Source organism: Bubalus bubalis, chromosome 19, assembly GCF_019923935.1.
Source record: "Bubalus bubalis isolate 160015118507 breed Murrah chromosome 19, NDDB_SH_1, whole genome shotgun sequence".
In the NCBI taxonomy this organism is placed as follows: domain Eukaryota; kingdom Metazoa; phylum Chordata; class Mammalia; order Artiodactyla; family Bovidae; genus Bubalus; species Bubalus bubalis.
The window spans coordinates 37926801-37943727 of record NC_059175.1 but is presented as its reverse complement, the minus strand read 5'-3'; the positions used below and the strand labels follow the sequence as shown (position 1 = coordinate 37943727).

At 34.1% G+C, this 16927-nt stretch overlaps 1 protein-coding gene across 9 annotated transcripts in view; it reads right to left on the bottom strand.

Annotated features, from left to right (window-relative positions):
* Positions 1-16927, bottom strand: part of LMBRD2 (LMBR1 domain containing 2) — a 51745-nt gene that overhangs the window by 10036 nt on the left and 24782 nt on the right. For 8 of the 9 annotated variants that reach the window (XM_044932549.2, XM_025270605.3, XM_025270604.3 and 5 more), the window contains 9 exons: positions 15462-15536; positions 13210-13323; positions 12668-12851; positions 12105-12286; positions 11404-11537; positions 6225-6330; positions 5492-5589; positions 2274-2377; positions 1040-1086 (listed from right to left, as the gene is read on the bottom strand). In XM_044932549.2, the coding sequence (XP_044788484.1) occupies positions 1040-1086; positions 2274-2377; positions 5492-5589; positions 6225-6330; positions 11404-11537; positions 12105-12286; positions 12668-12851; positions 13210-13323; positions 15462-15536 (1044 nt within the window). Of the gene's footprint in view, positions 1-1039; positions 1190-2273; positions 2378-5491; positions 5590-6224; positions 6331-11403; positions 11538-12104; positions 12287-12667; positions 12852-13209; positions 13324-15461; positions 15537-16927 lie in introns of those variants that run through there. The other variant, XM_006074881.4, reaches the window with a different exon arrangement.

The window sequence follows — 16927 nt, the reverse complement described above, 5'->3', positions numbered from 1 at the left end:
TTTTACTAGCTATGATTATTTTAAGTTATTGACTTCCATCTAAAATGTCAAAATAATATTATAACTACAGTAAGGTTATCTTGACCATAGAAGGATTATGAAACTCAAAATAATTAATAAGATGTTAATAAAATTTTATTCTACCCAAATACGATTCTACAAATCATTGAGACCCAAAAAGTCATTTTTGATAGCAAAATTAAAGTTGTAGATAAACATAATTAGGTAATGACTCACGTGGCATTGTGTCTTAATTGCACTAAAATCTTAACTGGGATTCTACTCATTATTCTTAGAATTGAAAGGAACCCATGCAGTGCAGAGTTTCACTCTAAAATAGTCATGCCAGATGCTATTTGGCTTTCTTATTAGAAGATGTGAAAAATTCTATGTTTGATCATCCTGTTCCAATTTTGGTAAACCCTGAGTTTTCACATAGAGGTGAACTCTATTCCACTCTTTGGTGCTAGTTATGCCTTCAGAAATAAAGAACAAGTCTCCCTTTCCATGACATACACTAAAATACACAAAGACAACTATCATGTCTCCTGAGTCTTCCCTTCTCCAGTATGGACACACTCGGGTATTGAAAATTTATAGTGACTATGACTAGATTTTTCTCACTTTTTGCCTTTTCAGTTCTCAAGGAGGTTAGTTTGCCTTAGCAAACAAAGGACTTAAGAAAAATTAAAGAGGAATAAAATTAATGCCATAACACAAAAAAGCATATTTTTCAAGCAATCAAAATCACTTCAACAGCAAGACTGCATGAATTTATTCTTATTCAATAAATATTTACTGCCCCTAGCTTAGGCAAGAAACTTCTAGATGTTGGACATGAAGTAATTTATTACTAATGACTTTTTAGAACAGGTCTGACAGAATTCCTAGCATGCATATCTGAAACTATTAAAATCGCCTTTCTGTAAAAATACATCCTATATCACTGTCCCATTGTTTTCAGTCAAAATCAATTAGATTCTTATGATAGTTCCCATTAATCTTTAGGTTATAGCAAGTTAGTAAGTACTATACTTACTCTTCTTCTATTTTCACCTTCTTCTTGCCGTTGCCTTTTTCTCTTCTCTAGAGACAGAAAAGTGGTCTCAAATTTGGTATAATATGGTTTAATTAGATGTAGAGTAACTGAAGTAAAGGTATCAGGCTATGACCAATTTCCTTTAAATTACTACAAAGTCAAAGGTAATAGGTTATTGTTGGAAAGAACCGGAGAGGTCACCTAACTCCATAGAGAATACCTTCCCAACTTCTGCTGGAGATCGCTCTTAGGCTCTATCTAAACAGTTTCAGTGAGGAAGAACTTCTCCCCATGGTGACTTGAAATGTGCTTCTAGGCAGCTTCTCTTTTTCTTCGTTTTTGTCTTCTAAATTAAAATTCATACTTTTTTCTGCATAAGATTTTTTTTTGCCATTACTCTCTTCTGGCTATATACTCAGTGCTTTTTTCCCATAAGATATACCTGACACACTCATCATTCTGCCTACCTTCCTCTAAATTCTTTCTGACTTACCAGTCCTACTCTTGAAAATCTTATCCAGGACTGGATATGATACTCCAGATGAAGTCTGATTAATGCAAACAGCAGAACTATTATATTAATTAACTAGGCACCACCTTCCTGTGAGAGCATGTGAAGGCTACGCTAGCATATTTTAGAGCCATAGTACATTTGGGGTTTATGTTTAAATAAGATCATAAAGAACCCCATGCTCAAGTAGGAAGAATGCCTAAAAACCAATGTCCCCAAACTCAAGTTTTGTTCTTCTTTTCCTTCCTATTCTACCATCACTTGAACATCAAGAAATTTGATACACTCAGTTTTGAGATTAGATTCCAGTAGAGCACAATGCATTCTAACAGGCTGTTAATGATCACTACATTCTAAAAACCAGCCTTGGTTTGAATGAAAAATTATTAAACTAATGGTGATTCTTTAATGAGTTTTATATTGTATTCAATTTGACAAATCTATTTCAAAGAAAACAAGAAAATGATTCCAATACTAAACAAGGGTATTATTTAGTTGCAGACATATTAACAATTTCTGCTACAGAATTTCTTAAAGACAGATGAAATAACCATATATGTTTTCAAATTTTTTTTTGCTGTGAAGGCTTTCCATAGAATTTTAGCTAAAACACATTAATTTGTAATGTCTTAAGATAGATTAGAAGTTTCAAATCATACAAACATTAATTTTGTATTTTGAATAAGTACTTTCTCTTCATTTATTTTAAAAGACAAATCTTACCTCGTCTAATTAATTCTTTTCCTTCATCAACTAAGTCTGATGTCATATCATTATCTCCCATGAACTGCTGGAAACCAAGTAGATTCAAACAACGAGTTCCCAAGCTAATAAAAGTAGATTTTCAAAAAGATAAGCATTATTTCATACTGTAAATGTTTAAATTGGAAGGCTCTGTTGTATTTCTAGTTATCATGTCAAGTTCTACAGCGCTACATATGTCTTTCTTCAAAAAGTACTTATTTCCCTTTCTAAGAAACTTAAATGCCCAGTGCTCCACTGACTAGGGTATGCACCAAAGCCCGACTTCTTACAGACACAAATTAAGTCAGGCCACAGCATACTTTCAGAAGATTATTATAACAGGATGCTAAGCAATAGCTATAATACAAAAGCAATTTATTCTTTTCTGGTATTCAAACAGCAATTTTAATACACATATATAACCAGTATTTACAAGTGCAGAATATTCTTGGCTTAGAAAGTCTTAATTATGCAAACTGACTTTCATGTTCTGTTTTGTTAATCCGGAGAACTAGTCAATTCTATTTAAATCAGTGTTACTATAAATTCAGAATTGATTATTACAGCTTATCTGGGGGCTATCATTTATATCTTATCTGGTTTTTACTTTAAACCTCATTGTTGTGCAGGACAGGAATACTCTGAAAATATGGTACATAAGGAAGGAAGGATTAATATCTGTTAAACTACTATTATGCATCAGATAGTTTACAGTTACTCTTATTTAAATCTTACTATAACTCTAAGAGATAAATATTACTTTATAGATAAGGAAACAGAAGCAAAGGGTGTTAAATACTTTGCTAAAGGCCAATTAATAAATTTTAGAGCTGAGGATTTAAATCTAAAACAAAACAAAGACCAAGTTCTTTTTACTACCTTAGTTTTCAAACTTTTTTACTAATGTACTTTTAATGGCAGAATTCTGAACACCATACATGAAGCAAGGGAGAGAGAGGAAGAAGAAAGGGAGGAGTGTATGTGTATGTGTGTGTGTGTGTGTATTCATGTGTGTTAGGAAGAAGAGAAAACAGTGAAGCAATTAAGAAAAAAGATCTCCCATTTCACATCAGTGATGTGTAAAAATCTGACTAGTTCATAAATTATCTGCTTGTTTTAATATATAAGGAATGCTTGTATGACTTACCAGTGAGTAAAATTGGGGTTTCAGGTGGACGGTCATGCTAATTCTGTGACTTTAAATATTCCCCTACCATCCTTATATACCTGTGGGAATACTATACTGCAGGATGAGATCATTGTCTCTGGAAAGGTTGTAGCTTTGTTTAAAGTGTCAGGAAACAGCTTTATAGGCTCTAGGCAGTTAAGTCTGAATATTATTAATAGTTCTGTGTATGGTTATGTGCTAGTAATAAAGGAATTAGACTATTATGGCAGCATTCCAAAAGAAAACTGACCTATAAAGTCAAGTTAATGCTGAAATGCCTGCAAGGCATTTCTTCAAATATTCCTATAATACAGTATATTTTTAAATATAAATATATATTATATTATATATTACATATATAATATATATAAATTATAAAAATATAATTTGATAATTGAGGTATATGACCTTTCTTTTCCTTAAAGACAAACTTTAAGGAGTTTGTCTCCTTAAAAAACTAGCAAAGTTTATCTTAATTATAAAACAACACTTTTAAAGAAATATTTTTAAGTTAAACAATTTTCCTTTTAGACACAATTCCTTACATTAAAATTTTAGAGTTGACAAGGCACTATCCCATCCATCTATTCCTTGATGCATATGTCAATCTAATAAGATGCTAACCTTAAGTAGAGATGCCAATCTTACCAAGATAACCACTAAGATGAGGAAATAAGATTTATACATCACAAGCTCTTAATGTTCCATTTGTAGTTTATAAACTTTTTAAATGAATAAGCACATAAAAAAAGTTTAGTTTTGGACATCCAAAGGATGACTGGTCTCTTATTTTTAACACATCATTTTCATAATAAATATAAACCTCTGTCTTTCCTACCTTACAGAAAAAAGCTGAAAATATTATATTGTTTTATCAGTTCATGGGCTTCCCTGATAGCTCAACTGGTAAAGAATTCGCCTGCAATGCAGGAGTCCTAGGTTCAATCCCCAGGTCAGGAAGATCCCCTGAAGAAGGGAATGGCAACCCACTCCAGTATTCCTGCCTGGAGAATTCCATGGTCAGAGGAGTCTGGTGGGCTACAGTCCATGGGGTCACAAAGAGACACGACTGAGAGACTTTCATTTTCACCAGTTCATATTAAGTTTTATTTTAAATTATAATCCTTTGGCTCCTTTACTTATGAGAAGATAAAATATAGATGCTTTAAAAAAATTCAACAGAGAATTTATTTCAAATAATATTGGTCTTTTTTACTCAATATCCAAGTGTTAAAATATTAGTATAATAATATATGCTATTTGTAAACTATTTGTAATAACTAATTATACTGAAAGATTTAAATGAAAAGTGGTTGGATGAAACTTATTATCAATAAAATTTTTTTAAGTAGCATTTTTGGTGTGTCATGGAGCACTGAAGCAGTGAAGAAGGTAGGCAGAGTACAGGATGAAGGCACTTAACGTGAAAGTAGGGAAGACAAGGTGCTAGAAGCCAAGGACACCTGTCTTTTAACTCCTCTTGAGTCAGATCTCTGCCAAGCTTCTACCAATTTTTCTGATCTGATAAAAAGAGTAGTCCATGTACTTTCCATGTACTGTCTGATTACAACTGTCCTTAACTGATCTTTTGTGCTGATTATGGTCTGAAACATCCAGAAACCCAAAAATTATTATGCGGAAAGCCCTAAGACTAATACATGTTACCAAATAGAAGCTGGGCAAGCAGGTGTTTTATCAGATACACTGGCTGCCATGACCAAAGGCCAGGACTCAGAGTTAACATTCTGTTATTAATCCTATCACTTTGTAGGCCAAATACTTAGAATAACTCTCTTTTCTTGAAAGTATCTTTGGAGGGAGACCCTGACCCAGCACTCAAGCAATCTCTTTAAACTACCCCCAGCATTTCCAAAGCCACAATAAAACAAACAACTAAAACCCAATCAGTGAATATTTAAAAGAATTTTAAGGAGAAAGATATCCAGATCAGGATATATATACATATATATATATATATATATATATATATATATATATAAGAAAAAACAAGCAATGTTAAGTTTCTTACCTAAAATACGTAGCAATGCAGAGAATTACCACCAACATAGGATAATATATATAGAAACCATCTGCAATAAAGGATAAAACTTTCATGGAACCCATAATCTAAGGAGCGAGAAAAAAATTTAGTTAAATCAGTACAGCTCTATATATTTCATTCTTTTTCATCATTAGAAAGTTTATCATAACCAGCTATATAAATAAATTTGGAGTTTTCAAAAAAGTAGAAGCATTAAATAGACTGATTTTTAAGTCCTCATCACAAGAGGAAAAAACCTGTGACTGTGTGGTGATGAATATTAACTAAACTTACTGTGATAACTATTTCACAATATATACATATACTAATTATGTTGTATACCTTAAAATAATACAATGTTATGTGTCTATTATATCTTGATATGGCTTATTTTCTCCTAAGAAATTAATATTATATAAATATTACTGAAAATCATCAATTACACTAAGACTATAAACATAAAGGTTAATATTATTATAGGTCAGGTCTGTGAATATGCTTAGCTGGACCAAAAAATTTTGTTTATAATAAAACAAAAGCAATATCACCTTTACCCAGTCATTAGTAACTACATATACAATGTGTAAAAGAAAGTTCAAGTAATTTTTTAAAAGATTCTAATAATGCAATAGATCTGTTTGCCAGCAGTAAAAAGAAATTTCACAATAATAGCATCCCATATAGATAATGAATCTAAAGAACTCTTTTTTACCATACTTACAGATGTATAAGCAGTTGGCTGTGTATTTTGGTGAGAGATGGATGAATCCATGTGGGTCAAACCCAAGAAATTAAGACATAAAGGAGGAGTCAAACGGCAAAATAACCTGCAATAAAGCATAAACAAACACAATATATAAGAATAAAGCAGCAATACACATTTTATGTTATCTTGAAATACACTGAGAATGTTTCAGATCATTCCATTATTCTCATCTATTTGTATTTTGAATTCTTAATATGAACTGCCCTTACTTGAAAGACATTCTGAAAGTCCTATTAATACCACAGTTTCCTAAAAAACATCAACACCTACAAAACAAAACTCCAGCCTCAGGATGCCTCCTTTGGTGAGGTTTGCCACTGCTTTATCCCAACAATTTGTAGAGTGGTTTTGTATGTGCCTCTTCTGTGCAATTTAGCTCAATCCTCAAAGCGAATTGTACTCAGTACATAAAAGATCTGAAGTTGTATCACATTATGTCAACTCTGACAACTACAGATATAAATAATTGTTGGAGCTCAGTTTTTTTAATTATATTTTGTTTTTTTAATTAGAGGATAATTACTTTATAATATTGTGACAGCTTTTGCCATATATCAGCATGAATCAGTATTAGGCATACATGTACCCTCTTTCTTGACCCCTCTTTCCCACATCCCTCCCCATCCCACCCATCCAGGTTGTCACAGAGCACTGGGCTGGGCTGTGTTATGCAGCAACTTCTCACTGGCTATCATTTTACATTTGGTAATGTGTATGTTTCAGTGCTTTTCTCTCATATCATTCCACGCTCTCCTTCCCCCACTGTGTCCAAAATGTCTGTCTCCTTTGCTGCCCTGCAAACAGGATTGTCAGTACTATCTTTCTAGATTCCATGTATATGTTTTAATATACATTTGTCTCTTTTTCTGACTTATTTCACTCTGGACAATAGGCTCTAGGTTCATACACCTCATTAGAACTGACTCAAATGCATTTCTTTTTATAGCAGAGTAATATTCCATTGTGTATATATACCACAACTTCCTTATCCATTCATCTGTCAGTGGCCATCTAGGTTGCTTCCTTGTCTTAGGTATTCTAAGTAGTGCTGCAATGAACATTGGGGTACATGTGTCTGTTTCGATTCTGATTTTCTGAGAGTATATGCCCAGTAGTAGACTTGCTGGGTTGTATCGTAGCTTCATTCCTAGATTTTAAAGGAATTTCTATACTGCTTTCCAGGCTTCCCTGGTAGCTCAGCTGGTAAAGAATCCTCCTGCAATGCAGGAGACCCTGGTTTGATTCCTGGGGCAGGAAGATCCCCTGGAGAAGTGGGAATAGGCTACCCACTCCCGTATTCTTGGGCTTCCCTGGTGGCTCAGACAGTAAAGAATCTGTCTGCAATGCAGGAGACATGGATTCAATCCCTGGGTTAGGAAGATCCCTGGAGAAGGGCATGGCAACCCACTCCAGTATTCTTGTCTGGAAAATTCCATGGGCAGAGGAGCCTGGTGGGCTATAGTTCATGGGGTGGCAAAGAGTCGGACAAGACTGAGCAACTAAGTACAGCAGCACAGCATACTGTTCTCCATAGTGGCTATATCAATTTGCATTCCCACCAACAGTGTAAGAGTGGTCCCTTTTCTCCACACCCTCTCCAGCATTTATTGCTTGTAGACTTTTTGATGATAGCCATTCTGACTGGAGTCAGATGATAGCTCATTGTAGTTTTTATTTGCATTTCTCTAATAATTTTGAGCTTCATTGAGCATTTTATCATGTGTTTATTAGCCATCTGTATGTCATCTTTGGAGAAATGTCTGTTTAGGTCTTCTGCCCACTTTTATCCTAGGCTGTTTGTTTTTCTGCTGTTGAGCTGCATGAGCTGCTTATATACTTAGGAGCTTAAATTTTTGTCAGTTGTTTTGTTTGCTATTAATTTTGCCCATTCTGAGGGTTGTCTTTTCACCTTGTTTAGAGCTTCCTTCATTGTGCAAAAGTTTTTAAGTTTAATTAGGTCTTATTTGTTTATTTTTATTTCCATTATTCTAGGAGAACATACAGGGTCTTGCTGTGGTTTATGTCAGAGTGCTCTATTTTCCTCTAAAAGTATTATAGTTTTTGGTTTTACATTTAGGTCTTTAATCCATTTTGAGTTTATTTTTGTGTATGATGTTAGAAGATGTTCTAATTTCATTCTTATACAGGCAGCTGACCAGTTTTCCCAGCACCACTTGTTGAAGAGACTGTCTTTTCGCCATTGTGTATTTTTGCTTCCTATGTCAAAGATAAGGTGCCCACAGGTGTGTAGAATTATCTCTGGACTTTTTATCTTGTTCCTTTGGTCTATATTTCTATTTTTGTGCCAACCTCTCTCCACTTGTTCATCTTTGATGTCCTTCATCAGTGTCTTATAGTTTTCTGCATACAAGTCTTTTGTCTCTTTAGGTAAATTTATTCCTAAGTATTTTATTATTTGTATTGCAGTGGTGAATGGGATTGTTTTCTTAATTTCTTTTTATAATTTTTCATTGTTAGTATGTAGGAATCCAAGGGATTTCTGTGTATTAATCTTATATCCTGCAATTTTACTATATTCATTGATTAGCTCTAGTAATTTTCTGGTGGCATCTTTAGAGTGTTCTGTGTAGAGAATCATGTCATTTGCAAACAGTGTGAGTTTTACTTCTTTTCCAATCTGGATTCCTTTTATTTCATTTTCTTCTCTGATTGTGATGGCAAGGACTTCCAAAACTATGTTGAATAACAGTGGTAAAAGTGGGCACCCTTGTCTTGTTCCTGAGTTTAGAGGAAATGCTTTCAGTTGTTTACCACTGAGGATAATGTTTGCTGTAGGTTTGTCATATATGGCCTTATTTATGCTGAGCCATGTTCCTTCTATGCCTACTTTCTGGAGAGTTGTGACCAGATAAAAAGAGAACCTTACAAAACAAGGAGCTGGAGAACAGGAAGCGATGACAATGAAGAGAGGGTATGAATATAAACAGGTGATATGAGGAGTTATTTTGGGGTGACAGAATATTCTGTATCTTGATTATGGTGGTGGTTACAGGAATCTACACATACACACACACACAAATGAAAAAAGTATAAAAAAAAAAGTGAGAGCTAATAAAGTCTGTTGTGGTCTCATTAACAGTAATGTGTCTGTGTAAAGTTTTGCTTTTGATATTGTACAACAGCAGTATAAAATGTCTCCATTGGGGGAGGCTGGGTGAAGGTTACTAAGATTCTGTACTGTATTTGCCACTTCCTTTGAATCTATAATTATTTGGGGGAAAAAGGTTAAAAAAAAGTCTTAGAGATGCTTCAGATATTGATTCCTTTGAAGTTCCCAAAGTCCAGCCCTAAAAACTTAATGTAAATAGTTTAATAATATGGACAAACAATAGATTGTGCAATTTAGCCCAAGCTGGAGCCATCTCTCTAAAATTCTGCTAAATCTCTTAGCAAAAATTATTCTTTTGATCTTCTTCAGTTCAGTTCAGTCACTCAGTCGTGTCTGACTCTTTGCAACCCCATGAATTGCAGCACGCCAGGCCTCCCTGTCCATCACCAATTCCTGGAGTTCGCTCAGACTCACGTCCATCGAGTCAGTGATGCCATCCAGCCATCTCATCCTCTGTCGTCCCCTTCTCCTCCTGCCCCCAATCCCTCCCAGGATCAGAGTCCTTTCCAATAAGTCAACTCTTTGCATGAGGTGGCCAAAGTACTGGAGTTTCAGCTTTAGCATCATTCCTTCCAAAGAAATCCCAGGGCTCATCTCCTTCAGAATGGACTGGTTGGATCTCCCTGCAGTCCAAGGGACTCTCAAGAGTCTTCTCCAACACCACACTTCAAAAGCATCAATTCTTCAGCGTTCAGCTTTCTTCACAGTCCAACTCTCACATCCATACATGACCACAGGAAAAACTATAGCCTTGACTAGACGGACCTTTGTTGGCAAAGTAATGTCTCTGCTTTTGAATATGCTATCTAGGTTGGTCATAACTTTCCTTTCAAGGAGTAAACGTCTTTTCATTTCATGGCTGCAGTCACCATCTGCAGTGATTTTGGAGCCCCAAAAAATAAAGTCTGACACTGTTTCTACTGTTTCCCCATCTATTTCCCATGAAGTGATGGGACCAGATGCCATGATCTTCGTTTTCTGAATGTTGAGCTTTAGCCAACTTTTTCACTCTCCTCTTTCACTTTCATCAAGAGGCTTTTGAGTTCCTCTTCACTTTCTGCCAGCAGGGTGGTGTCATCTGCATATCTGAGGTTATTGATATTTCTCCCAGCAATCTTGATTCCAGCTTGTGTTTCTTCCAGTCCAGTGTTTCTCATGATGTACTCTGCATAGAAGTTAAATAAGCAGGGTGACAATATACAGCCTTGACGTACTCCTTTTCCTGTTTGGAACCAGTCTGTTGTTCCATATCCAGTTCTAACTGTTGCTTCCTGACCTGCATACAGATTTCTCAAGAGGCAGGTCAGGTGGTCTGGAATTCCCATCTCTTTCAGAATTTTCCACAGTTTATTGTGATCCAAACAGTCAAAGGCTTTGGCATAGTCAATAAAGCAGAAATAGATGTTTTTCTGGAACCCTCTTGCTTTTTCCATGATCCAGCAGATGTTGGCAATTTGATCTCTGGTTCCTCTGCCTTTTCTAAAACCAGCTTGAACATCAGGAAGTTCACGGTTCACGTATTGCTGAAGCCTGGCTTGGAGAATTTTGAGCATAACTTTACTAGCATGTGAGATGAGTGCAATTGTGCGGTAGTTTGAGCATTCTTTGGCATCGCCTTTCTTTGATCTTCTCTGTCCTCCACAATTCAGTGTGAGATCACTGAATTTTTCTGATTCTCAGAACACTTTCTAGACTTAGTCTCTAAAATATCAAATGTTTCTATTATTACTAACCTATTTACTGACTTCTAATTGGTAAATCCAGACTCACTATGCCCTTCTTTTCCTTCCTAATCTAGCATACCTATTTTAACCCTAAACTTCAAGCAGGATTTAGCTACCAATCAACAAGTATCTAATTAATACTTGTTAGATTAATTAGCTAGCTCATAGAACTAGCTCATAGAAATATAGGTGTTAGTAAAAGAGCCATAAACAAGAAAAAATAAAAGAGACATTCATGTAATGGAGACATTTTCCTTGTTTCTAAACACAGTCTACTTACATGCCACTGAAAAGAAGGCTATAAGCATCAGTCTGGTGATGTGAAGCCAGGTAGTAATAGTTAAATACACGAATCCTGAACACAGTAGAATAAACACAGATACTGAGGAAGAAGATGGAAAGAAAGCAAGCAATCTGAAAAAAAAAAAAACAAAACAAAAAAAAAACACCCAGTTTCAGACTAATAGACTTTAGAACTTTATATACTATTATAAGCATTATCTTTTCATTCCAACGAACATTTATTGACATTCTAAAATTTAAACACAGTAATAGCAGCTTTTTAACCACCTCAGAAAATGAAATTATGAAAAAATCTAGATCTTAATCAGTCCCTATCCTATCCATAAATTTCAAATCTACCTCCTGAACTGAGCCTGTTCTCTCATTCCCTTGGCAACTCTTCACATGAAGACTATAATTTATCTAGCTTCACTGGCATAAAGAGGATCAAAATATTCTCATAAAAATATTGTGCACTATTTTGCACCTTTTCATCTCTCCTCAAATACAGTTCTTAGTTTTTATAGTCTGGGTAAAATAATGAAGCTCATTTTTGGAAATCTGAATAACACCACTGTGAGGGAACTTCACTGCTTTCATTATTACTAGAAGAAATATGTGGAGAAAAGATACAACAGTTAAGAATTAAACTTAAACCACGACTGACATTTATTTATGACAGATATAAAATAAACTGACCTCGATATAAATATAATTGTATGTTTTTTCAGCCAGCTGTATGAAGACTGCAAAGAGGGATAAGACAGGTCTAGTGCTAAAGAATGTGCACTCTGACCACACAACTATCACGGAGAATATGGACAACACCACAGCAAGTATCCGATAAAACCAGGGTCGCAAAAGACATTCCCAGTACCACTCTGTAAGATAAGAAGAAAAAATGATTAGGAAAACCATAAAGAAGCAACAGTGTATTTACAGTGTTTTGAAATTCCTCCACACAAGATACATTTGCAGAGAGACATACTGGTGGAAACAAGCAGACACTATCCTAAACAAATGATCACCAATAACAGAACAAACTGATATTATGGGCCTCCTACTCTGAGAAGAACACAACATATTCCTGCCAAAAATGCAGAACCTGCAGAATCATGCAGATCATGAGGAAACATCAAACTCAAATTGGTATAAGTCAAAAAACACAATTATAATTCAACTCTGCATTGGTGAAAATATACACTTTCCATCAGGAAAATTATCAGCATCAAACTTTGAAATGTATATCAAAAATTACATACCAACTGTAGGATTATAAAAATATTGAATAAATCTATTTTCTGGCTCTGGCGATTGAAAGGTATGAACAAACTGACAAGTAGCACTTGTTTCATTTTTTGCTACATCTTCTAGATAAAATGCTTGTTCCAAAAGAATCTGCCATTGTACTTGAGTTCGTCGATGTCTCTGAACTGAATAAATCACCTAAAAAACACAGCAGGGGGTACACCTGTCAGTGTTCTGAAACAACAGTGATTCAACTGCCCACTATGGAGCATGTTTTGCTTGTCACAACAACAGGGAAGTGCTAATGGCATTTACTGGGTGGGGCTGAGGATGTTAATATTCTGTAATATATGTAACAGTTTGCTCAGTGAATAGTTCTCCTCCCCAAATGCCAACAGTACTCCTGTCAAGAAACAGGAAGTTAAAACACTTCCAAGAATAATGATAAGGACAAGATCAAAGGAAGTTTCTCATATACATGTACTCAAAACTCCCTTTTTGTGGCCAGTAAATCTAACTAAAATCATCAGAAGGTAAAAAGGCTATATAAAGTTACCTGTTTATGTAGTTTTACCAGACTTTTTTCACTTGGGTAGGTATTATGCTTTTCATCAAAATCTTCATAATCATCCATGTTCCTGCCCATTTTTTCCTGATACTCTATAGGGCACTAAAAGGAACAAGTAGATTTTTAGAAATTTTATTTGAAAAAGATAAAAAATTTTATTTTTGTTAAGAATCTTTCATTCTTAAGCATATCTAATTTTCTTGCAAATATCTTCCAGATGTGGAGTCACCTACCCTATTAGTCATTTAATACACCTATGAACTTGGGCAAGTTAGTTAACCTCCATAAATAGGTCTCAAAAGGTAGCAAATATAAGATAAATGATTAGAGAATTGATTCTCATGACTGTCATCTTAATCAAAAGAAACACTAGCTAATGATTAGTATGACAGATTTAAACATAGGAAAAGAACTGAATAGCCACATGCAAAAAATTAAAAAGAAAAAAAGAAACTAGACCACAATTGTACATGATAGATAAAACTCAACCTCAAATGGATTAAAAACTTGAACGTAAGACCTGAAATCATAAAAATCCCAGAATATAGGCAGGATGCTGATATCACTCTTAGCAAATATCTTTCTAGATATGTCTCCTCAGGCAACGGAAGAAAAAGCAAAAATAAACAAATGTGATTACATCAAATTAAAAAGCTTTTATATAGCAAGGGAAACCATCAATAAAGTGAAAAGACAACCTACCAAATGAGAGAAGAATTTCAAATGATATATCCAATAAGAGATTAATATACAAAATATATAAAGAACTCATAAAATTCAACAATGAATAATCTGACTGAAAAATGGGCAGAGGAGCTGAATAGATGATATTTCCCAAAGAAGACATACAGGTGGCCAACAAGTACTTGAAAAGATGTTCAACATCACTATTAAGAGAAATGCAAATCATCAAAACGGCTATTATCAAAATGATAAGAAATAACAAGTGTTGGTGAAGATGTGGAGAAAATGGAACCCTCACACACGATTGGTGAGAATGTAAATTGATGCAGGCCATTATGAAAGATAGTATGGTGAGTCCTCAAAAAATTAAGAATAGAACTACCATATGATCTAACTATCTCACCTCTGGGATTTTATCTAATGAATAAGAAAATACTAATCCTAAAAGATATCTGTACCCCTATAAACTGCAGCATTATTTACAATAGCCAATAAACAATCTAAGTGCCCATCAATGAATGAATGGATAAAGAAGATGTGGTATATGTGTACAGACACACACACATGCACACACACAGTGGAATACTACTCAGCCATCAAAAGGGCAAAATCTTGCCATTTGCAACACAGATCTGGAGGGTATTATGCTAAGTGAAATAAGTCAGATAAAGAAAAACTCTATATGATTTAACTCATATGTGGAGTATAAAAAACTAATAAAATAAATGAATAAACCAAACTAAATACAAACAAACACTCATACAGAGAAAAAAGTAGTAATAGGGATAGGGTAAAATGGGTAAAGGGGTTCCACTGTATGGGTAACTGATGGAAAATAAATTTTGGTGGTGAGGATGGTATAGGGTATAAAGAAGTAGAAATATAACGTACACACAAAACTTAAAATGTCATAAATCAATGCTACTTGAATTAAAAAAAGACTTACATACAAGTCTTTAAAAATAAACATAGGAAAAGGCATAGTTCAGTGGTTCTATGGTTGCTGAGAAGATAACTGGGAAACTCATTTATGGAATAATCATTTTTGGAAGTATTGAATACCTCCAATTTAATACTAAGGCATCAAAATCTTAATCGTATAGTTTCTTTTTAAATATACATATTAAATATCTTATAATATTTATTTTATGAAATATGCTTATAAAATAACATGTACAAAGCTGCTTAAAAGTGATTATTGAGAACTTAGTTTATTTTCTTACAAGAGATATGCCTTCAGTGACTACATTTAATGACATTGTTACAACCTGTAAAGGTCCATCTCCGTCCCTGTGTCACAGCAATAATTTTACATTATTTAACGTAATCTCTATAGACACATTTCAATGGAACATACTGCCAGTAAATAATGTTAAACATATAATAACAAATTTTATGTACAAATTACTATTAATTTACTGTTAACATAAAAATGGAAAAGGCTGGAAGACGTCAATCATACGCTGTTTGTATACTTTTCTGATGCTTTTATTATAATATTACATTATGTAGATTTATATTTCAAAAGAAAGTAGATGAGAATATTATTTAATTACCTTTTTAAGTATTGTGTCAACACATTTTCTCAGTGGGTGGTTATACTTGATGCTCTCATTCACTTTACGAACTTCCTATAAGAACAGTAAGAGAAATAAAAATATTTCCATTTCCATTTCTATAGATTAGGTGTTTCAAATCAGGATGCTCTAGGTACTATATATATTCTCACAAGTTTAGTAACAACCTAAATTACTCAGCATATAATAAAGTTCCATTCTCTGAATAAAAGTTCTTAATAACAAAAATAAAAATATAAAATTATAGAACAAATTATCTACACCCTCACACTTTCTATAAATTTCTAAATTTACCGCCTTATCATTTGGTATACAAAGATGAATATGCATTAGAAAAACTCATGAACCATCTGTCAAACTTTGCGATTCTAAAAGAACAAGACTTTGTTCTTCCACCTTGCTCCTCAAGCTCAATTATCTCATTATCTAAAATGCAGCAAAGAAAACAGAAGAAGCAGAACAGACTAAAAATATCACAAAGCACCTGCTCCTTTCCAACAACAGAGTACTTTCAGCAGTCATAACTAACGATTCATTCCACATTTTTAAGATTAAGAGTACATTATATGTCAGCACTGTCCTAGGTGAAAGGTCACCACAATCCATACTGGAGGGTGGAGTGGGAAGACATGGTGTTGTAAGGCTTTCACTAAGATTACAGTGTGGTGATGAGATAATTAAATGAACAATTTAAAGAGTAAGAAAGGCACGAAGTCATCAGGGAAGGGAATCTTTAGAAGCACTAGTTCTCAAAGAATCGCAATATCCTATAATACTACAGGAAATTTTTGAAAAGTTGGAACCACTTTTCTAGGAAGAAGAAACAGTATGTTCAAAGGCTGGGAGGTAAAAATGAACCAACCAGGATATTAAAAAGAACATTCTGATTATAGGTCAGAGAATGGCCTTAAGGGATGTAAAACTGGAGGCAGAGACACCATAGGGTGTATAGACAAAACTGTGAAAAAATAAAATATATATGGAAAAAAATACTATCCTTAATATATGAAGCATTTTTAAAAATCAATAGAAAAATGGGAAGCTATAGAGGAAATGCCACTGGCCAATAAATAACTGAAAAAAATATTCAATCTCACTAAAAAAACTACAAGTTTTTAAAATGAGGACAGTTTTCTTACAAAATTATAAAAAATTGCTATTCTGTAATGAGGTAAGACTGTAGGGGGAAAGGCCTCCTATATACAATAAAATGTCAAATAACCTATTTGGAAAATAATTTAGCAATACCCACCAAAATTTAAAATACGCAGACCCATGAATAATCTGTACCAACAGACATTGCTCCTATCAAAGAGCTTAGCTGAATGAAGAAAACAGGTATGATTCAAACAGAAAGGTGTGAAAACTGCTCTATAATCTAACATGGAAAATTTTCTGATGAACTGATTATTTAAACTGAGATAAAAAGCTAAACTGAGGATAGG